At 49.7% G+C, this 22,784-nt stretch overlaps 1 protein-coding gene across 1 annotated transcript; it reads left to right on the top strand.

Moving 5' to 3' along the window:
* Positions 1-1,154: 1,154 nt before the first annotated feature.
* LOC311150977 (uncharacterized protein) lies at positions 1,155-17,382 on the top strand. The gene is made up of 15 exons (XM_084201039.1): positions 1,155-1,452; positions 4,223-4,339; positions 6,888-6,980; positions 7,306-7,457; positions 7,688-7,806; positions 8,504-8,639; positions 9,158-9,165; positions 9,414-9,502; positions 10,657-10,828; positions 14,899-15,046; positions 15,223-15,460; positions 15,894-15,986; positions 16,312-16,463; positions 16,696-16,823; positions 17,232-17,382. Exons 1-15 carry the CDS (start codon positions 1,386-1,388, stop codon positions 17,374-17,376), a joined length of 1,857 nt encoding a protein of 618 aa, XP_084057165.1. The 5' UTR covers positions 1,155-1,385; the 3' UTR covers positions 17,377-17,382.
* Positions 17,383-22,784: the final 5,402 nt, after the last annotated feature.

The following is a 22,784-nucleotide window of genomic DNA, read 5'->3' as shown; positions in this document are numbered from 1 at the left end:
AGGATAAGGGGTCATAGGTTTAAACTGAAAAAGCCAGATCTAGATTAGATATAAGGAAGAAATTCTTTACAATGAGGGTGCTGAGATGCTGAAACAGATTGCCCAGAGAAGTTGCAGATTCCCCTTAATTGAAAATGTTTAGGGCCAGGTTGGAAGGGGCTTTGAGCAGCCTGATGTAGTGAAAGATGTCCTTGCCCATGGCAGGTGGGCTGCAGAAGTGTCTTTGAAGGTCCCTTAGAACACAGACCTTAGTCCTATCTGCTGACTGAACCCTCCTCACCCTGCCTCACTTATTGGCATCTGTTCCCAGAAGTCTTTCTGATTTAGAATGTATCTCAGCAGCTATTTCCCTTGTCTCTTCAAGATCTGCTCCAGCTTCAAATCAGACTAAGCACTGATATTTTGCTCAAGATACTATCAGAGGTTTTTACCAGAAAGCAGATAAGGGACAGTGTTGGAAAAGTGGCAGAAAAATGTAAACTATAGCTTTTCAGCATCTGAGCCTGAAGCAGGCACTGCTCTGAACTTCCACAGGCTGTGAATCAGGTTTGAATAGAAAAGTTTTTGTGTGTACTCTTCCCAATAATCTCTCAGAACATCAACATATGTTTTTTGAAATTCCACTTTGCTTGTTCTCCTCTCTGACTCCCACCTGATCCTTCTGTTTCTTCATGGATATATCAACCTTCTGATTGTTTTTATTGCTCTGTCTAAGGCTGCAACTCCCCAGTCTCACTTCTACAGGAACTTCTCCTAGTCTGAACTTTGTTCTAGTGCTAGCTTCCAGCTGGGGCTGACTTTGAAGAATGAGACATAGCTGAGACATTTGATGTAGCAAATGCAGCTTAACCAGAAGGGGCAAATAGGGCAGAATGCATTTTGTTCTGGACTGCAGGTTAAAACTGGGCTAGGACCTGTGAGAGCTGTAAATGTGAGGGCAATGGTAGAATTACTAACAGACAAAGAAATGCATGAAAATATGGGAAGATAGATAAGTAAGAAAGTTTAAAAGAGGAAAAAAACCCTATAAATGTCTTGAAAAGGAAGCAAATCAGCTGAGAATCTGATATGGGGAAGGAGTGCAACTTCCTTTTCAGTTGTTAGGTTCTCGTTTTTCTTTTATGTCTCAAAATCTTCCATGGTGCCAGGGCTGATTTCCTGGGCTAAGAAACTGAAGATCTCTTTGGAGCATTTCTGAGCTCCCAGGAATTCTCGGGTTATCACCAGTGCTTCCAGTGTTCAGCACAGCCTTCTTTGATGGATAGAGGGTGAATGAATGTATGGGAAAGGCTCAGTAACCTATTCCCATCATCTTCTGGAAATAAGGAGCTAAAAGGCCCGCCTTTTACGTAGCAAAACTAAGGATAGGGTCACACTGTGATTAAATGGCATCAGAAATCACCTATGCTGAGGTGAAGTTCAAAAATGAATCGCCGGCTCCAGTGGTCAAAGGTAAGGAATGAATGGGTTATTTGGGAGAAAGGGAGCTGGGGGGAGCAGGGCTGAAGTAGAGGGAATGAAGTTTTTTCCTTCTGTGACTTTGGTTCCTACCTGATCTTGATGGATTGTTGAGAAAAAGGAGCTAAATGATCAGGAGACTGAAGGAGTTTTGAAATAAGAGTCTTGAGGAACGTCTCCAAGAGGAAAGGCGAATGGGAGTGGCAACATGAGCAAGAATGACTACCGGGAGCACAAACAGTAGGTTTCAAATGAGCATTCATTAAGGAGCCTGTTTGTGCTCCCTCAGTACCCTACATGTTATGTAGTCTTGAAAGAGTCATTTTTGGACCATGCTGAGTACCAACAGTAGAGGCTGTGGTTTAGAGAGCCTGATCTGATCTGTCACAAAGGTGGAGGAGCTCCCAAAGCAGCAAATAAGCCCTAGTCCTGGCTGCTTTTGCCTCTGAGTGAGGCTACAGATTGCTGCTTGTGGAGAGGGTAGGAGAATCAACATGCCTGCTTATAGTAGAGCAGTCAGTTGTACTCTGCAGCTTCATGAGAAGTGGTACTGTCTGCAGAAACATAGCCCCACCATTGTCCATTGGCTGATTGAGAAATGGTCCTTGGAGAAGAGAGACCCAAAACTTAAACACTCTGAAATATACAGAAGAATTATTTAAGATCTAGAGGGAGATCCAAATCTGTTATTGATGTCTGCCACTCCTGAAAAACATTTGACACACCAAACAAACAAATGCTTTTTTCCTATTAAAAATTACAGTGGTAAAATGGTTCTTTTACTAGACTTTGTGCAAATTTAAGGCATATTCTGGTTAATATCTAATCTGTAGTCATTATTCCACAAGTTGAAACCACAGAGATATTCTATGTAAGGCTCACTACTTCTGCCTGACATGCAGGACCCTACACAACAGCAGGTTCCAGGGCAGGTAATGTATGTGTGCATAAATCAATGAATAATATTATTTATAAAATGAAATAAATAATTACTCCGGCCTAAGGATATATAATAGTTTGCCTATTTACAGTTTTTTCTCAGTTTTACAATCCCAAACAGAGTAGGCATCAGCTCCAGATTATTCCTTGCTTGCTCTGAGGTATGAGTCATGGAAATAAATAGTGTCCATAGTCCTGTCTGTCTTGAAAGCTCACTGTTTTCACTGCACCGAGATTAGTTGGTTCTGGATGTAGTTAGCATATCCACTGTGGTGAGGTGGGGCTGGTGGAAGTTCCCCATTGTGTTCCAAATGATTATTCCAAAGACATCAAGTCTGTTGTGTTGTGATCATGCTGGACATGTTACAGAGCACAGACCAGCTGTGGAACGCATTTTGCAGGGAGTTCAACCCACTGAGTGTGCACAAGATTACTGCATTTCAAGTCGTTTGGCTGAGGTGCACAGCATGCAGTGCTCCCTGTGCCACCTGGGTGTGAGTGTGGGATGCTCAGGTCAGACTGGGCGCAGGTTGAACAATGTCTGGATGTGCTGCATATAAAAAAAATCAGTTGGACTGCTTAGAGCTATTTCTGAAATAGGTGGTTTGACTCCAGATCTTGAGGCGGTTCCTTGTTTTCACTGAGGCAAAAGAAAGAAAAACATTATTAGAAAAACATTTTTTGACCAGGGAAACCTGGACCTTGTCTGTCCACTTATTTTCTCTCCAGATAATGAAAAATGATGCCTTTTCCCCTGCTGTAGCAGTCTCTCCCAAGCCTTTGGGAAGTAGTCAGTAGGCTTCCACAGAGAGCAGGTTTCTTACAGTCTTGCTTACTAGGCATGTCTGGTAGGCACACTTGGCTGATGACAGACCTGGGAGCTTCATGCTGAACAATGAATGAAGGCTCTCTAAATCTTATCTTTAATAGTAGTCTCTCCCAAAGCTTCTTTACTCCTGTCCTGTAGTGACTGCTGCTGTCTCTTTCCCCTCCTATGTGCCCTGGCTTGTGTACCTGCCACAAGCTAGAACAATCCCTTAACGTGTATTTGCTTCTCCTTCCCTGTGACCCACTCTCCTGCCTGCTCCCAAACCTACTCAGTACTGGCAATATCCCTCCAGATAAAAGTGAGGTCCTGGCAAATCTTAATCTGAGTACTTTGCTCAGGCTGCTGGACATAGCCCTCTGTTCTCCCCAAATATCCAGCCTAGCACAACCTAGTTTTATTACAGCAAATCTTTGAATCCTGACTTGGAAAGCAGAGATGGAAGGAAAAATATATCTTTCAATCTTCCAATGATGATGTGCCATCATAGCCTTGCACATTTTTTGTCTCCCATCCTGACTCAGATTACATCAATCTTCTGCACAGGAAGTTCAAAAACCTAATGGAACTGAAAGAGGCAGAAAAATTTTCTGGGAAGAAGTCAACATGAAATCTTCCCTTATGTCTTAAGTATCACAGTTTGAGCAATGTTGCATTTAGCAGCTTTGGGCTCAATCTAGAAGGACATTGTTTCACTGTAGTTTTTGAGGCCCTGTGAAGGGCTCACCCCCAAACACCAATACTTATCATTGTTGGCTCGCTGGCTGGGCTGGGAACACACTCACTGAATGGGACTTTTCTAGAGAAACCACAGACATTACCTGCTCTGTCCCAGTCTGTCTTTCTCACAAACCTTGTAACTTCCACGTCAGAAATGAATTTTTTTTTTTTTTTTGAGGAGCTCTCCCTTGAGTAGTACATCCTCAGTATGTGGACTGTGGACTGACAGACCCATAGTTGACTGTGGTGTTTTGTTTGGTGTGTTTCTGTCACTTTTAGGACCTCCTGAGACAAAGAAGCCTGAACAACATCCCCAGAAGTACCCACTCTGGCTGCCATGGTTGATCTCACTGCTGCTTCTCTTGGTGTGCATTGCCCTTGTTGTTGTACTCCTTGGTAAGTATGTGCAAGGAAATTACAAGGGACAGCTCTGGGGGTAGTGCTGGGAGAGAAGTAGAGAAACCATGCTTCATGGTTGTCTGGGCTTTGTGTAAGGTCTCAGGTTTTCCTGCCCTGACTTTGTATATCTCTGCATACATCCTCCAAATCTTCCACTGTTTACCCCGTCACTGTGCCCAGATTGCGCATTCCAATCTTGCATGGCCTTTTTGGAACTGTGGAACAATTTCTCTACTTTCATTGCCCACAAAAAGAACTGTTACATTTGACAGATGGGAAAAAGTGGAGACAGAGGCATAAGTGTCTATACAGGCAGCTGAATCTGCACTTGGGCTCTCTAAGGTACTTGGGTATGCTTTGTGTCCTAGTGGAAAAAAATGACTTCTCACAGTCCTGGCATCTCTAGGATTAACTACAAAGTGCAGTTAATTAACTCCCACAACTTTTTAGGGTTGATTGCAGAATAGTTCATTAGAGGTTATTCCTGGACATGCTGTTTGTAAAGATTGTGATCACTGTTTCCTTCTCATTTTCTATTAAAGATAATTCATGGCATGCTTGCACAAGTTATTAATAACCATGATGGATTCTGGAAGAGGCTTCATATTATGATAAATCTCTGCCTTTCCTTGTGCTGTCCTTTTGTATTGCTTTGATCCAGATGTTTGTATTGCTTTGTTCCCAAATGTATAACCTTTCATGGAATTCAAGCAAATGGCTGGGGAGTTTTAGGCTGGGATGTTAGCATCTGATACCTTCTGATACACATGGAAGGTTTAATATTTTAGTGAAATTTTACTTATCCAAGTTAATTGATGCTACACAGTATTTTGGTTTAGCATAGCGATGCAGCATTTAAATTAAAAACTAGTACAAATTGCATATAGCAGAGAGTGGCCACTGCAATGAACATGTGGATCACAATACAAATACAAAACACGATTTTGATTGCTGGTCATATAAGCATGGAATCATAGAATCATTGATGTTGGAAAAGACAGCTCAGGTCATGTAGTTAAACCACTAACCAGCCACTTCCAAGCCCACCACTGATCCTTGTCTTCAAGCGCCACATCTACTTGTCTTTTGAGCCTTACTGGGAATGGTGACTTCAACACTTCTCTGGGCAGCCTGTTCCAATGCTTGGCTACCTTTCAGTGAAGAAGCTTTTACTAATATCCAATCTAAATCTTTCCTGGCATAACTTCAGACCATTTCCTCTTGTCCTCTTTGTTGTTACCTGGGAGAAGAGGCTGACCCCTACCTGGGTACAAACTCCTTTTAGGGAGTTGTAGAGAGCGATTAAGGTCACCTATGAGCATCTTCAGGATAAACACCACCAGCTCCTTTAGCTGCTCCTCATAGGACTTGTGCTCCAGACTCCTATCGACCTCCACTGCCCTTCTCTGGACATGCTCCAATACTTCAATATCCATCTTGTTATGAGGGGCCCAAACAGGACATAGTTCTGCAGTATGCTCCACATCAAGACATTGAATGTACGCAAATAGTAAGACAAAATAGTGGAGTTAAAGCCAGCTCAGGCCCATTGCTTTCTTCAGGTATGTTTTTATTAGTCATTCAGTTTCTTATGCCACATTGGACTGAGGCACCCATTTATCCTGTGCTAGTTTGGCAAACTGAGGAAGAAGCTGCCCTATTTTGATATCTGAGGAAACCAACACTTCCACAGCTGCTAATTCCCTCAGCTGAACAAAACTAAACTCAAATTTCTTCTCATCCTTTGTATTTGGGTAGGGATAAGGTCACCTTTATTGGCAATGGGGCTGCTCAGCCAGGCATTGCCCTTGCCCATCTCCTCTGAGTCTTCCTCCATTACACCAATTCAGTCATCTGGCAATGGGGCCACTAGGATTCTTCAGCTCATAAATCAAAATAGTTGAAAATTAAATAATTGATGAAAATAGGCATCTGGATTATTAAGCACACTCTGGTCAGCTCCTAATCCATACTCCTGATGAGTGTCTGAGTTACTAGGAAGTCCTTGGGATTGTGGCTGCGGCCTGTCACCAGGAGTGCATTATTCCCCACAAAGTGGAGCCAGTAAGTCCTAGGGGTTTGTGCTGCAGGCTGGTGTCAGCAGCTCCAGCTGTAAGTGATTGCCTTCAGCTGCACTGTGTGTTGCTGATGGAACTGGCCCAGCTGAGGGGGACTCCCCCAAGTGCCTGTTGCTGTGTAGTTGAGGAAGAGACAAAGGGTGACAAGGAGAGGCTGCTTTGTAGACTGGCAGCTGGGCTGTGGGTGTGTGCATGGCAGAGAGGAGTGCTTGGGAGGGCTCTCTCCTGCCGAGTGAGTGGCATGTGCCCAGTGGCATGTGCTTCCAGGGGTCCCTCTGCTGTCTGACTTGGAAGAGGGGCTCTTTCTGGCTGGGAAGGCAGCTGTGCCACTGGTGTGGGCCAGGAGAGGTGACAGCTGGGACCGTGCTTGCTGGGGAAATGGTGGAAGGAGAGTCAAGGGGCCAGAGATGCTGTGTGAGGAGCTGGGAGCAAGGGCTAATCCTGCTGCCTTTCCTCTCCCTTTGCAGTGCTTCCCTTCTGCCACAGCAGTGACCAGCCCTCAGCCCTGCAGCAGCACTTCTCGCAGTGGGAGTGCAACTCAGCGGTGCCACAAGGCACAGGTCAGTACTCCCAATGTCCCCTCTTCCTTGGGGCTAAGGGCCTCGAGGAGGCTGTGCCAGGGCAGGTCAAAGCACATCCCCAGCAGAACTTTGGAGAGGCCTGAGATCCCCTTACAAGGATTACCATGGCTTTGGGTACACAAAGCTCACTGGTCATACCCCTGAGCAGTGGGAAGAAATGTCTGTACTATCCCTGTTTATTCAAGCACCTTCTGTCAGGAAAAGTCACTGAGCAGGACGTGAGCACTGTCCCTGGAAAAGCTGGATCTCTGCTATCACCCTCTCTTGTTAGTAGCCTTCATCTCTCTGTCTTCTTCCTGCACAGAGCGAGGCTGGATGTGCTGCCCAAAGGGCTGGAGAAGGTTTCAAGGAAGCTGCTATTTCCTGTCCCCTGATAAGATGAACTGTGCTGAGAGTGCACAGAACTGCAGTGGGATGGGCTCCCAGCTGGTGGTGATCACCAGCAGGGCAGAGCAGGTAAGTGCACAGGGACCAAGGGAGAGGGACCCAGCAGGCAGAGCCCCAGTGCTGGGCCCTGGAGGGGACTCAGAGCCCCTCCGTGCCCTGCAGGGGAGGGGGAAGGTCCTGTCTGCTCCTCTGCAGCACCAGCCCCCTCTGCCACCAGCCCCATACCACAGGGATTCCTGATGCCTCTCTGTCCTCAGTCTTGCCTCTCATGGACATTGCACTCTCTCTCTGATTGCCAGGAATTCCTCTCCAAGCAGAAAACTCAAGGTGTGCGAAGAGATAATTTATACATTGGTCTGTTTGAGAAGGGGCGCCAGTGGCAGTGGGTGGACAAGACTCCATACAATGTGACAGCAGCGTGAGTATCTCTGCATGAAGGCTGTTTGATGTGACTCCTGGTAGGGAAAGAAAGTAGGTGAGATGTGAGAGGTTTCAGGTGGTGCATGAGAGGGAATTGTCACCCCACTGCCTTCTCAGAGATCAAAGGTACAGCAGGAGAGGGCTGTGTAGGACACCTGGTTCACACAGCCCCATCTGTGCTGGGTATTGGTTATGAATTAACTACCTGTGATCTGTAAATCATTGCTGTCAGCATAGAAAAAGCTGCATCTTGCCATCAGCAAGAACCCTTAATAGTTGACAGGCCTTGCCTTGCCTACATAGCACTCATGTGCACAAAATGGCCTGTGCTGAAATGCAGGGAAAGAGCACCAGGACTGTCCTTGCTGTGCCTTCTTCTGGAAAACAGACTTTGCCTTGAGTCCAGCACAGGCCTCTGCTGGGTGTGTGGTACATAGGGTGAGTGGTGGTGATGAGTTGCCCCCAGCAGGATGGAGCAGGGCCCTGTTGTGCTGGAAGGCTTTAGGAAGGAGGCAGGTTTCCATGTGTCACTGGTGCCAGTGCGATATGGAGTGGGAAGAAGGCCCTTGCTTCAGTCCATGAATCAGCATTGGGAATTTCTGTTTCTTCCCTTCAAGTCTTGCATCCCACTGTGGCCTTTTCCTGCAGTGCTTTACAGTGGGCACTGGGGTGTAACAAGCCTGTCTGTGTCCCAGGTTCTGGCGAGAAGGAGAACCAAGTCCAGGCCATGATGAGAACTGCACTGTAATCCATGTGCCTGAAGGCACCCTCGACAACTGGAATGATGTCAATCCAGCTATGGAGCATCATCGAATTTGTGAAGCTGCAGCAGTAATTGTGTGATGGCAATACCCCTGTCCTGAGTAAAGCTGGGAGCTCAGCAGGGAGCTGGGAACAGCTCTGGCTGTGCTGGGAAGGGTGGGGAGCTCTGACACATCTTCATTGTGTGGGATGGGACCGTGTATGTGGAAGTGAAATGGGCTTTTTGCAGCATCCCCAGTGCATGTGGTGTCTCAGGGAACACAGGGAGGCTCAGGCTCATTGGAGCAGTTCCTGTGTTCTTGTGTCCTCCTCTCACTGAGTGGGACCAGCAGCCTCTGGCTGAAAAGAGATGGACTTCTCCAGGAGGAAAACACTGGAATGGAAGGCAGATATCCCGAGATCCAATGTCCTTTGTGTCCTTGAGCAGAGCTGTTTGCTTTTTGTTGAGTCACACACCAAATGTCCTCTAGCTGTACTGGTTTTGTTGATCAAATTCTGAAATCTTAGACCAGATAAAATACAGTATCACACCAATGAAGAAATTCTCTGTACCTGTCTCTCTATCTCTTTTTTCCTCTGTATTTAAGCTGGAGAGGTAAAGTCCTAGAATCTCGGAATGGTTTAGCTTGTATGGAACCTTTAAGGATCAAGTTTTCAGCCTCTGGGTCTTGAGCACCACCCCTTCCACTAGAGCAGTCTGCTCAAAGCCCCATGCAGCCCAGCCTTGAACACTTCCAGAGATGGGCTATGCACAGCTTCTCTGGGAAACGTGTGCCAGTGCTTCACAACCCTTACAGAAATGAATTTCTCCCTAATACCTACTCTAAACCTGCCCTCTTTCAGTTTAAAGCCATTCCCCTTTGCCTTATGCACTACATGCCCTTGTAACAAGTTCCTCTCCAGCCCTACTGGAATCCTCCTGGAAGACTGCTGTAAGATCAACTAGGAATCTGTGCTTTCCCGTGCTGAACAATCCCAAAATTCCCAATTCTTTTAGCTTGTGCTCCAACCCTCTGTCTCTATCCTGATTGCCTTCATCTTTGTGGCCCTCCCTTTGGACTTACTGCCATGGGGGAAACAACCCACAGCTGGCCTTCAGATGCTCCTGGAGGAAAAAGTCCTCTTCCTGACTCGGGGCTGATCCCAGGCTCACGTGAGGCAGCAGTAGTCCTGGAAAGCCAAATGCTCAGTGGTGCCTGGAATGGCATGGCTGCCCAGGCCAGACCATGCTGCAGAGGAGGCTGACGAGACAGGGCTCCTGCTGCACGTGACATCCCATCCAGGACATCAGTGCCTATTGCATTGCCTTCATGTCCTGCTGTAGAGCATTGGACACCATGGATCTTCCTTTGCTCCATCTCTGCCCACTTCCTGCTTCCTGTGTCCTTGCTTCTCTCTCCTCAGGAAACACCAAGTGCCCAAGCTGCCCTGAGGGAACAGTGCCAGCTCCCCACAGGGAATGCCATTGGGTGTACAGCTCCTGTTTGTGCGCCTCTGTCCTACCCATGGAAGTGAATCGCCTCTCTGTGTCCCAGAGAGAGGGGAATTTGTTCTGGAGGCAAGGTGCCCAGGAGATTTGCCTTCCTAATCCAGTGGGAGCAGTAGTATGAAGAGCAGTGCAGGTGCTGCAGGTGGCTGCAGGACCACATGCACAGCTCGAGGCAGGAATGAGACACAGCGTGGAGGGACAGTAGGTCCTACATACATGGGGACCTATGGAAGAATGGGGACATAAACATGCAATAAACCACACAAATCAGCACAGGCAGTAGGCACTGATCCCAACTCAAAGAGCTGCCTGTTCCTGTTCCTCTCCCTGGCTGCAGCAGGATGATGAAGTCCTTTTTGCAGAGAAAATGTCTGTCTACACCTGTACAGTGTGGCCCTGGGAGTGAGGGCCTCTCCATCTTGCCCTGGAAAGCATGTCCTGCAGCGCACAGCTTCTCCCAGCACCAGCCTGGGCTGCAGAGCTTGCCACTGGCTGGAAAGCCCTGCTTTGTCTGGGGCCTGTAGCACCATTCCCACGAGTTTCTGGCTTTTTCTATATAGGTTCCACTTTAGGCCTGTCCTCTGCCATAACTCTTAGCTGCCAAGCAGGACAAGGAGCACATTTCCTGTCTTCCCTCCTCCACTCAAGAGCCAGCCCAGCACAGGAGGCTTAGGCCTGCTGTGGTGCAGCCAGCTGAAGGTGCACAGTCCCTGAAGGACAGAGCTGACCAGCAGGTTCCTCTGCTGGCTGTCCACTCCTGGGTCAGCAGGTGTGAGCAGCAGCCCCTGCTGGCTCTGGACACTGCCTCCTCCCCTTGGCTGTAGGAAGAAGGCAGGATTCCATGCAGGATTGCTTCCCCTAGGAACAGGGCAGGAGGAGAATATGAGGGATTCATACTGGGAGTTTGGGACGAATGAGGATCTGGAAGAGTCTGTCTCCTTGTCCCTCTGAGCCCTGAGACCCCAGGTCCTGGAGCTCATCCTTCTCTGCAAGACTTGACAACATCCTGAATCCCAACATGTCAGGATCATTGCAGACAAAGTGGACCTCAGCCTCTACATGCTTTAGAGTTCAGCCTCATTGGTGAGAGTGAGATCCAACAGAGTCCATCTCATCTTTGGGTCCTCCATAACCTGTCTGCCAAAGCTCCCTGAAAGGAACCTCCTCTGTCCTCCTGGATTTATTTCATCTTTACTGCAGGAAACAAAGCTCAGAAACTGCAGCACAAGTTGCAGAGCCTGACAGCTGCCTCTGTGAGCTGTCCCCCACACCCTGCTGGGGCTCAGGGCTGTGGGGCTGAATTTCAGGCTGTGAGAGGGCAAAACAACCAGGCACAGTGGGAGCAACTTCCTCTGGGATTAATTCTCCCTTCCTGTATTGTCCCTGCTGCTAGCACTGCTGGTGTGCTTTCTGCCTTTTGCTTTATCAGCGTTTCCTTCCAGGGTCTTTACCCTTACATCATTGTTGCAGATAAGTCTTTGCCTTCAAATCATTTGGAGTTCCAGAAAACTGGATGGCAGGACTGCTCAGGGGATTCAGATTAATGGAGAAACTGCCTTCAACCACTGAGAAAGAGTGAATGTCCTCCACCAAGTCCATTCCTGAGCAGGGGCACACTTGGTGTTCTTTGGACTTGGAACCCTCTGCAGCCTTTCCCATCACACTTCATGTTGGTCAGATGGCCTGGACAGCAGCAAGTGATAGAAAAGGGAGTGTGAATGCAGACAGCTGTGTGAATGCAATAGCTGCAACTATCTGTCTTGGTCTGGAAAGAAAGGTGCCTGCTAAAGGAGACAGAAGCCTCCCCTGAAATGGAGAATGCAAACCCTCCCCACCCCTCCGAATTGCTATGAAGTTTAAATTAAGGGGCTCTCATGCAAATAATATGGGAGCAGGAAAGAACAGTTCTTTAATAGTGAAAGAAAAAAATAAAATGATGAAATACAACAATGCAATACACTAGAACAACACTGACGGAGTCAGAACTCAACCTGACACCCTGTGGGTCAGGGTGTTGGTAGCAGTCCAGTTGGAAAAGGGGCTGCAGTCCTCCTGGAGTGTCAGGCGTGGTTCTGTTGGAGCAGGGGAATCCTGTAGGAAAGGGGAGTATTCTTCCTCTGCAGATTCGTGGAAGTAGAAGCAGCCGCTGTTCCTCTGGGGAGTCCAGTGGAGAAGAGCCATGCTGGAGTGTCAGAATCTCCAGACTATATCTGGGCAGGAATGCTTGGCTCCTCCCTCTGGGCGGAGCATCTCACAATGGGATGTTACAGTTCTTATCAGTCATGTGGTGACATTCAATAGCCTCTTATCAGCAGATATTCCCTGCTAAAGGACCTTGATTATGATCACTGAGGAAGAGAGATAAGGAGAATTGCCCACTTGACACCAGAGAACTGCCATACAGATGGCAATAGAATACATCTTGCCTTGCAATCTGGAACACTGTCTGAGGGGGCATTTGACCCAAACTGCTGCTGCTAAAGAAGAACACGACCACCAGCTTAATAGTAAACAGCACTCCCCATCAGAGACTTGTGGTGGTACCAGGGAACTGGAGAGGTGCCGTGCTGCAAATATGCTCCCTTTCCTTTCCTGGTGTCCCCGTCCTCTCCATGTTCCCAGTGCAGATGTGTACCTCATGCAGATCTAACTCTTTCTCTGATGCCACTTGAGTTGATGTCCCTTGGTTTCCAGTGGTGGGAACACGACCACCATGGTTTTCATGTCCTCCTTGCGGCTGAGTTGCTTCTGCCCTCTTCCAGTGGAGAGGAAGCCTGGAGAGCAGCAATGATAGAAATGGGAGTGTGAATGCAGACAGCTGTGTGAATCCTATAGCTGTAACCATGGGAATGATATTTTCCCCCAAACTACTGCTATTAAAGAAGAACATGACCACCAGCTTAACAGTAACCAGGGCATTCGGGAAAGGCTTCTGAGGCACAGAAGAAACAGTCTGAAAACAAAGATTAGATGAAGCAAGAACAGTTGAGAGAGGAGAGAGGATTGGGAAGGAAGTGGCCATCGAGCCCAGGGTGCTCTGCAGCTTGGCCACCTCTGTCTGTAAGAAGCTCTCTGGCAGCTGAGTGCTGTGGGTGACCTCAGTGCTGGCACTGAGATGTGCAGCAGGCACAGAGCCACAGTTCTGCAGTGTGACAATGTGACCATGTGCATTCACCTGTGGTTCACAGGCTGCTAAAGAGCTGTGCATACTCATGAACCCCACATCTCCAGCAGGAAGTGTGTGGGACCAGGGGAAGCCCTGCTTCCACAAAGGGGATGTGTTCTTGCACCTGCACTTCCTGCGTGGCTGCTGGGAGGCTTGAGTGAATTCACAAGTCTTGTGAATGTGATTTTCTGTGGGGTGAGAGCTTGTGGACATTAGGTACCTAAAGATATTTGGAAAATGTAGGCTCTGACACTTCCTGCAGCCTGTTGTGCACAAAATAACCGCATCAAAGAATGTCTTCTACAGAGCGCTCAGGCTTGTCCTCTGCTTGTAAGCAGTTCTGTGCCCTGATCTTGTGATGCTTCAGCTGAAATGCCTGTGCTGTTGCCATGAGCTCTCCTATTGCCGTGTCTCTGCACCCATGCATTCCTGTCCACAGGGAGAAACCAGCTGATGGAACTTCTCAGCCTGTTCCACATATGTCTGCAGCATTTTCAGTCACAACCAAGTGAGACTTCATGATCTGTCATGCACAGGGACTCTGGCACTGCCAAGTGATCCTTCTGGCCCACAATGCCAGGTCATACTGAACCCCATTGCTCAAAGGCCCAGCCTCACTTCCAATGCAATTAGATCAAATCAGAGTTGGCAAGTTCTCTGTTGTGCTCAGGATTTCTGGGCACAGGATGCACATGGGCACATGGGCCCAGAGTCAGTCACAGATATGCTTTCCTCTCATTTTTGGCTCCCTTTTGCAGGCTGTGCTCAGTGGGCTTAGCCCTTTGCTAGCAAATGCCAAATATACCTGCCTGTGTATGTATTGTCACACACATGGACCCTCAGCAGGAGAGAGCAGGCAGCAGAGAGGGAAGGCCATGTATGACCTGTGAAAGTGCCTGAGGCTGTGCAAAGGGAGATGGTGTGAGCTACAGTGATGCTCCCCTTCATCTGTTTCCTTTGTCTTGGTGACTTTGTGTGTTGCAATGAGCATCTTGTGAAATGTCCTGGCAGGGAAATGATGAAAATGCCCAATCTCCATGTGCTGTGGGGTACACCAGTGTGGGAGGTGCCCTGTACAGGAGGAAGGCTGTTTGTGGGCCCACTGCTAACAGGGACCCTTGGACAAGAGTGATCCTCTTGTAGAGATGATGGATGGCCAAGGGAGAGTCAGTCCTGGAAGTGCAGGTAACCCCCAAACCTTCCCTCCTTTCTGTCCTCCTGCCAAAGGGGTTGGGGGAAAGACAGGGCTGGGATGGATCCTGGGCTTGGTGCGGAGGCCGGGTCTCCTACCAGGAGATGGGCTTAGGACAAGAGCAAAGCAAGAGATGAGGGAGGGAAGTGGGCAGTGGCCAGGCTGGCAGAATGACCTTTTCCTAGAGCCAGGGGGAATGGAAGTCCAGGCAGAGCATGCCCTGCTATTCCCTTCAGTGCTGTGTCTGTACACAATGGGGCTGAAGGCTGCTGTCCTTCTGTCATTGCCCTGCTAAAGCTCTCTGCACCACGCTGAGCACAAGTCCCTGCTCCCATCTCTGCTGTCTCCAAGGACAACCCAGCCAGGGCTCCCCAAGAGCTCCCAAGTGCATTTTCCCCTGTGGGAACAATTCCTTCTGGGGGTCTGGCTGTGCACACCCTGACCTGGGCAGTCACTCCTTTGGGGGACTGTGCCTCTGCAGAAAGGGGCTCATGGGACAGAGGCAAAATGCAGGGAGTGAGAGAAAGAATCTCCAAAGAGAGAGGAAGAGGAGGGAGATCCAGAAAGAGCGTTCAGTGACAGACAGGGTATTGGAAGGCAAGCAGGAAGATGTGTTGAGGAGAAAGGAGGTCAGACAGGAGAAAGGGGGAGTGAGGTTTGGGCAGAATACAGGCAGGTCTTGTGATGAAGAGGGAAATAAAACAGCAGCCTCAGGGCAGCCCCTGTGCTGCTGTACTCTGTGGCTCTGAGGCACTGCTAGGGACAGGCAGCAGGACCTGCTTCCAGCACCTGTGGGGCTCCCCAGTCCTTGGAAGAAGGGACCAGCAGGGTGCTTGGGAGCAGAGCCCCCTGGGTTATCCTGCTCCCAACTCCTGGCTGGGACATGCTCACTCTTGCTTTTTGTTTTGCAGCCCCGGAAGAAGAGAGAGGCTGCTCCTGGCTGAACATCTGGGTCTTCCTTATTTTTGCCCTTGCAATCAAAGCTGCCATTGTGACCTTGTGCCTCTTGTTTGTGCTGCAGCCTAGTGTCAGCAGCTCCAGCTGTAAGTGATTGCCTTCAGCTGCACTGTGTGTTGCTGATGGAACTGGCCCAGCTGAGGGGGACTCCCCCAAGTGCCTGTTGCTGTGTAGTTGAGGAAGAGACAAAGGGTGACAAGGAGAGGCTGCTTTGTAGACTGGCAGCTGGGCTGTGGGTGTGTGCATGGCAGAGAGGAGTGCTTGGGAGGGCTCTCTCCTGCCCTGTGAGTGGCATGTCCCCAGTGGCATGTGCTTCCAGGGGTCCCTCTGCTGTCTGACTTGGAAGAGGGGCTCTTTCTGGCTGGGAAGGCAGCTGTGCCACTGGTGCGGGCCAGGAGAGGTGACAGCTGGGACCGTGCTTGCTGGGGAAATGGTGGAAGGAGAGTCAAGGGGCCAGAGATGCTGTGTGAGGAGCTGGGAGCAAGGGCTAATCCTGCTGCCTTTCCTCTCCCTTTGCAGTGCTTCCCTTCTGCCACAGCAGTGACCAGCCCTCAGCCCTGCAGCAGCACTTCTCGCAGTGGGAGTGCAACTCAGCGGTGCCACAAGGCACAGGTCAGTAGTCCCAATGTCCCCTCTTCCTTGGGGCTAAGGGCCTCAAGGAGGCTGTGCCAGGGCAGGTCAAAGCACACCCCCAGCAGAACTTTGGAGAGGCCTGAGATCCCCTTACCAGGATTACCATGGCTTTGGGTACACAAAGCTCACTGGTCATACCCCTGAGCAGTGGGAAGAAATGTCTGTACTATCCCTGTTTATTCAAGCACCTTCTGTCAGGAAAAGTCACTGAGCAGGACGTGAGCACTGTCCCTGGAAAAGCTGGTTCTCTGCTCTCACCTTCTCTTGTTAGTAGCCTTCATCTCTCCGTCCTCTTCCTGCACAGAGCGAGGCTGGATGTGCTGCCCAAAGGGCTGGAGAAGGTTTCAAGGAAGCTGCTATTTCCTGTCCCCTGACACAATGTCATGGGATGAAAGTGCACAGAACTGCAGTGGGATGGGCTCCCAGCTGGTGGTGATCACCAGCAGGGCAGAGCAGGTAAGTGCACAGGGACCAAGGGAGAGGGACCCAGCAGGCAGAGCCCCAGTGCTGGGCCCTGGAGGGGACTCAGAGCCCCTCCGTGCCCTGCAGGGGAGGGGAAAGGTCCTGTCTGCTCCTCTGCAGCACCAGCCCCCTCTGCCACCAGCCCCATACCACAGGGATTCCTGATGCCTCTCTGTGCTCAGTCTTGCTCCTCATGGGGATTGCACTCTCTCTCTCTAATTGCCAGGAATTCCTCTCTGAGGAGATAAGACAATCTAAAGAACCGAAACCAGACAATTTATACATCGGACTGTTTGCAGAGAAGGTGGGCCAGTGGCAGTGGGTGGACAAGACTCCATACAATGTGACAGCAGCGTGAGTATCTCTGCATGAAGGGTGTTTCGTGTGACTGGTATGGAAAAAAAGTAGGTGAGATGTGAAGCTGTCTGTTGGTGAAACAGAGTGTGGTATCACAAACTTGCCCTGGAGGCCAACATGGGCCTCTGCTGGGTGTGTGGTACATGGGGTGAGTGGTGGTGATGAGTTGCCCCCAGCAGGATGGAGGAGGGCCCTGTTGTGTTGGAAGGCTGTAGGAAGGAGGCAGGTTTCCATGTGTCACTGGTGCCAGTGGGATATGGAGTGGGAAGAAGGCCCTTGCTTCATTCCATGAATCAGCATTGGGAATTTCTGTTCCTTCCCTTCAAGTCTTGCATGCTGCTGTGGCCTTTTCCTGCAGTGCTTTACAGAGGGCACTGGGGTGTAACAAGCCTGTCTGTGTCCCAGGTTCTGGCGAGAAGGAGAACCAAGTGAAGGCCTTGATGAGAACTGCGTTATAATCCGCAGGCATACTGAATTACCCAAGAACTGGAAGGATGTCAGATGCTTGAATTATCATCGAATTTGTGAAGCTGCAGCAGTAGTTGTGTGATGGCAATACCCCTGTCCTGAGTAAAGCTGGGAGCTCAGCAGGGAGCTGGGAAGAGCTCTGGCTGTGCTGGTAAGGGTGAGGAGCTGTGAAACATCTTCACTGTGTGGGGTGGAACCATATGTGTGGAAGTGAAATGGGCTTTGTCCAGCATCCCCAGTGCATGTGGTGTCTCAGGGAACACAGGGAGGCTCAGGGTCATTGGAGCAGCTCCTGTGTTCTTGTGTCCTCCTATCCCTGGGTGGTTCCAGCAGCCTCTGGCTGAAAAGAGATGGACTTCTCCAGGAGGAAAGCACTGGAATGGAAGGCAGATATCCAGAGATCCAATGTCCTTTGTCTCCTTGAGCAGAGCTGTTTGCTTTTTCTTAAGGCACACACAAAACGTCCACTAGCTGTACTGGTTTTTCTGAATAAATTCTCAACTCTAGACGAGGCGAAATACAGTATCAGACCAATGAAGAAAGGCCCTGTGCTCTGTGTGCATATCTCTCTGTCCTTTTCCATCTCTAGGCTGTGGGGGTGTAATCCACAAAGCATGGAACGGTTTGGGTTGGAAGGGACTTTTAAGGATAGTCTAATTTCAAGTCCCCTGGGTCATGGGCAGGGAGAGCTTCCACTAGACCAGGTTACTCATATCACCATGCAGTCTGGCCTTGAACATATTTCAGGGATGGTAAATCCACAGCTCCTATGGGCAACTGGTTCCAGTGTCCCATCACCTTGCAATAATGTATTCTTTTCTAATATTTCATCAAAACGTGTATCCTTTCAGTTTAAAGCCTTTCTCCTTTGTCCTATCATGACATTCTCGTGTAAAATGTCCCTCTCAGCAAGGCTATTTCCACTGCTGTAGTATTGACACTGGCAGTGGTTGGACTTCATTCAACAGGATACACTCAATAACACAAGCAGATGTGAGGAAGTGCCTCAGGCAGCTGTGAGAAAGCAGCAGAGACTTGTGGTGGTACCAGTGAATTGGAGAGGTGCCGTGCTGCAAATATCTTTGCTTTCCTGGTGTCCAGGTCCTCCCCTGCTTCCCAGTGCAGATGTGTGTTTCATGCAGAACTAACTCCTTCTCTGATGCCATTTGAGTTGATTTTCCTTGGTGTCCTGTGGTGGGAACATGACCACTGTGCTCTTCAGGGCCTCTTTGGGCCTGAGATGCTTCTCCGTGCTTCCATTGCTTTCTTCCCAGTTCCAAGCCTTAGCTTTCCTCACAACTCCTGCTTCACCTATTTCTTGATGCCATTTCTCTCTCTTTGCCTCAGCCTACTCCCATTCCCTGCTGGCCCTACCTAAGCCCAGTTCTCGGGCTGTGAGCACAATACAACTCTCTTCATCCCCTCTAAGTCACACATCTAGACCCAGAGTCAGCGTGCCTTCCCTGGAGACCCACTGCCAGACAGCTCTTCTGGTTTTGGGACTCTTATGGGGGTCAAGCTCGTCCCTGCAAAGCAGCAATTTAACCACTTGTCTCAGAGTTTATCTGCATGTTGACTCTCTTCTCCACTGTGTATTTGCACGCATCTGCCTTCCAGGGACGTGTTCTTCTCTGGATTTGAGTTCATTTCTCTAGTTCCCACATCCATTGTCCTCCCAGCTTGTCTCCTGGCCTCTTGGCTTGTCCCTTCTCAAGTTCTCATGGCGATTTCTGCTCCTTGACTTGTTGTTTCCTTTTCCTCTCCATGGGGCTGTGTCTTTGCATTAATGGAATGAAGTAGTCCCTGCTTTGCCTCCATCTGAGCACAGCCTGAAAAACAGGATAGGGAGCAAAAGAAACGCAGCGGCGCTCCACCTCGGGGATCCGACTGTGTCCTCTCACTTCATGGAATGGCTCTCCATCCTCCTTGTGAGTTCTTGCTGCACAGGAGTCCTGGGCTGAGACTTTCTTCCTGAGACATGCAGGAGAGGAGCCCTCATGGAGCCAGCTCCAGCCTGGCCTCCCAGACGGTCATTTCAAGAATAGGCAGTGGTGACAGCACATCCTCCTGGCCCTGCAAGTGAGGGTCTCTCCATGTGCAGCCTAGAAACCAAGCTCTGCAGTGCACAGCTTCTCCTAGCACCAGCCTAGGCTGCTGGGCTGGGGTCGGCCAAGAGGGCACCTCCTTATCCAGGGCCTTTAGCACCCTTCCCATGAGTTTCTGGCTTTTGCCATGCAGGATCCCCTCTGCCATAACTCTTAGCTGCCAAGCAGGACAAGGAGCACATTTCCTGTCTTCCCTCCTCCACTCAAGAGCCAGCCCAGCACAGGAGGCTTAGGCCTGCTGTGGTGCAGCCAGCTGAAGGTGCACAGTCCCTGAAGGACAGAGCTGACCAGCAGGTTCCTCTGCTGGCTGTCCACTCCTGGGTCAGCCGGTGTGAGCAGCAGCCCCTGCTGGCTCTGGACACGGCCCCCTCCCCTTGGCTGTAGGAAGAAGGCTGGAATCCATTCATTATGGACTGATGCCCATGGGAACATGGCAGGAGGAGAACAAGGGTGATTGATCTCTGGTGAATGAGGATCTGGAAGAGTTTGTCTCCTTGTCCCTCTGAGCCCTGAGACCCCAGGCCCTGGAGCTCATCCTTCCCTGCAAGGCTTGACAAGGCCATGGTGCAGGGTGACACCTCCCCACTTCTGGATCCCTGGGGAGCTGACTAGTGTGAAAGGTGGAGCTGTATTGTAATCCTCCAGAAGGCAGCAGGACAGCAGGGCTGGAACAATCTCCTACAGCAGCGAGAGACATTGTCTCCTAATATCTGAAGCTGAAGCATAAAATGCCTGATGGAGGAAACCTCATCCTGAGGACAATGGGAGGCCAGCAGTTACACACAGAGGGTCTTTGAGGTGGGTGTGAACGCTGCAGCCTGCATCCCCACTTGGCTGAGAGGGAATATTGTGGTGAAGAGCGATGCGCAGGCAGGTGGTAGCATCCCTCCCTCCTCTGCTCTGGACGCTTCTAACTCAGCCTCTCTTCATCTGAAGGGGTCCATCCCAAAGATGCTCCATTTGCCTTGTCAGGGCCTAGGAGCCTCCTCTCAGTTACTCCTGCCTGGCAAAGGCTGGCTGTGCCAGGAGATTGGCTCTTTCCTGTCAGTCACTAGGACACATGGGCAGTGATGTGGTCTGCTGCCTGAGGAACAACCTGCAGAGAACAATCCAGCGTTGTCCCCAGGCCTTTGGGGACTCTCCAGACAAAATTCCCTCTCTGTCTTGGGCATGTTCACTCTGTGTCCTGCTATTTCTGCCCAGGTGAGACTGGAGGCGCTGCACAATGGGCTGGAGGGGCTCTCTAACTTGGTGCTCCCACATATTGGCTGAACAGATGTCTTGGAAAGCAAGGACACAGGCTCCCACAGGATGGGGATCAATGCAGAAGCACATCATCAAAGTGGGAGTCTTCCAAGGGAGTTCTTGCAAACAAATGCTCAAACTGGCCACTGTTCGCCCTCCTGAAGCCGCTGCTTGTCATCCTGGCTTTTACCCTCTGCCTTCTCACATAATCCTGCATCCCAACATCTCAGAATTACTGCAGATAAGCTGGCACCCAACCTCTACTTCCCCAACAGTTCTGCCTAACTGGGGAGTGTGAGAGCCAGCAGAGTCCATTTCCTCCTTGGGTCCTCCATAACCTGCCTCAGAAAGCTCCATAGTAATGATCCTCCTGGATTTATTTCATCTTTACTGCTGAAAGCAAACTCAGAAACTGCAGCACAAGTTGCAGAGTCTGACAGCTGCCTCTGTGAACTGTCCCCCACACACTGCTGGGGCTCAGGACTGTGGGGCTGAATTTCAGGCTGTGAGAGGGCAAAGCAACCAGGCACAGTGGGAGCAACTTTCTCTGGGATTAATTCTCCCTTCCTGTATTGTCCCTGCTGCTAGCACTGCTGGTGTGCTTTCTGCCTTTTGCTTTATTAGTGTTTCCTTCCAGGGTCTTTACCCTTACATCATTGTTGCAAATAAGTCTTTGCCTTCAAATCATTTGGAGTTCCAGAAAACTGGATGACAGGACTGCTCAGGGGATTCAGGTAAATGGAGAAACTGCCATCAACCACTGAGAAAGAGAGCATGTCCTCCACCAAGTCCATTCCTGAGCAGGGGCACACTTGGTGTTCTTTGGACTTGGAACCCTCTGCAGCCTTTCCCATCCTTCTTCATGTTGGTCAGATGGCCTGGACAGCAGCAAGTGATAGAAAAGGGAGTGTGAATGCAGACAGCTGTGTGAATGCAATAGCTGCAGCTATCTGAGGGGGCATTTGTCCCAAACCACTGCTGTTAAAAAAGAACACGACCACCAGGTTAACATTAAAAAGCACTTCTCAGGAGAGACTTGTGGTGGTACCAGTAAACTGGAAAATGCTGTGCTGCAAATATCCTCCCTTTCCTTTCCTGGTGTCCAGGTCCTCTCCATGTTCCCAGTGCAGATGTCTGAGTTAGAAAAAGAGTTAGATCTCATGCAGATCTAACTCTTTCTCTGATGCTACTTGAGTTGATGTCCCTGGGTGTCCTATGTTGGGAACACGACCACCATGGTCTTGATGTCCTCCTTGCGGCTGAGATGCTTCTGCCCTCTTCCAGTGGCCTGGAGAGCAGCAATGTTAGCAGTGTGAATGCAGACAGCTGTGTGAATTCCATTGCTGCAACTATTCAAGGGGACATTGTCCCAAACCACTGCTATTAAAGAAGAACATGTCCACCAGCTTAACAGTAACCAGGGCATTAGGGAAAGGCTTCTGAGGCACAGGAGAAACAGTCTGAAAACAAAGTTTAGATGAAGCAAGAACAGTTTGAGAGAGGAGAGAGGAGTGGGAAGGAAGTGGCCATTGAGCCCAGGGTGCTCTGCAGCTTGGCCACCTCTGTCTGTAAGAAGCTCTCTGGCAGCTGAGTGCTGTGGGTGACCTCAGTGCTGGCACTGAGATGTGCAGCAGGCACAGAGCCACAGTTCTGCAGTGTGACAATGTGACCCTGTGCTTTCACCTGTGGTTCACAGGCTGCTGGAAGAGCTGTGCATACTCATGAACCCCACATCTCCAGCAGGAAGTGTGTGGGACCAGGGGAAGCCCTGCTTCCACAAAGGGGATGTGTTCTTGCACCTGCCCTTCCTGCATGGCTGCTGGGAGGCTGGAGTGAATTCACAAGTCTTGTGAATGTGATTTTCTGTGGAGTGAGAGCTTGTGGACACTGGTTACATAAAGATGTTTAGAAATGTAGGCTCTGACCATGTCTGCAGCCTGTTGTGCACAAAATGGAATCAGAGAATGTCTTCTACAGAGAGCTCAGGCTTGTCCTCTGCTTGTAAGCAGTTCTGTGCCCTGATCTTGTGATGCTTCAGCTGAAATGCCTGTGCTGTTGCCATGAGCTCTCCTATTGCTGTGTCTCTGCACCCATGCATTCCTCTCCACTGGGAGAAACCAGCTGGTAGAACTTCTCAGCC

The sequence above is a fragment of the Fringilla coelebs genome, assembly GCF_963513975.1.
Source record: "Fringilla coelebs genome assembly, chromosome: 2".
Classification (NCBI taxonomy): Eukaryota; Metazoa; Chordata; class Aves; order Passeriformes; family Fringillidae; genus Fringilla; species Fringilla coelebs.
This window is presented reverse-complemented; position numbering and strand designations above follow the sequence as displayed.

Bases quoted from the DNA above. Each gene is read 5' to 3' on its own strand.
- LOC311150977 (XM_084201039.1), top strand. From the start codon at position 1,386: ATGGCATCAGAAATCACCTATGCTGAGGTGAAGTTCAAAAATGAATCG. The intron at 1,453-4,222 runs GTAAGGAATGAA...TGTCACTTTTAG, and splicing joins GCCGGCTCCAGTGGTCAAAG to GACCTCCTGAGACAAAGAAG. The intron at 15,987-16,311 runs GTCAGTAGTCCC...CTTCCTGCACAG, and splicing joins AGCGGTGCCACAAGGCACAG to AGCGAGGCTGGATGTGCTGC.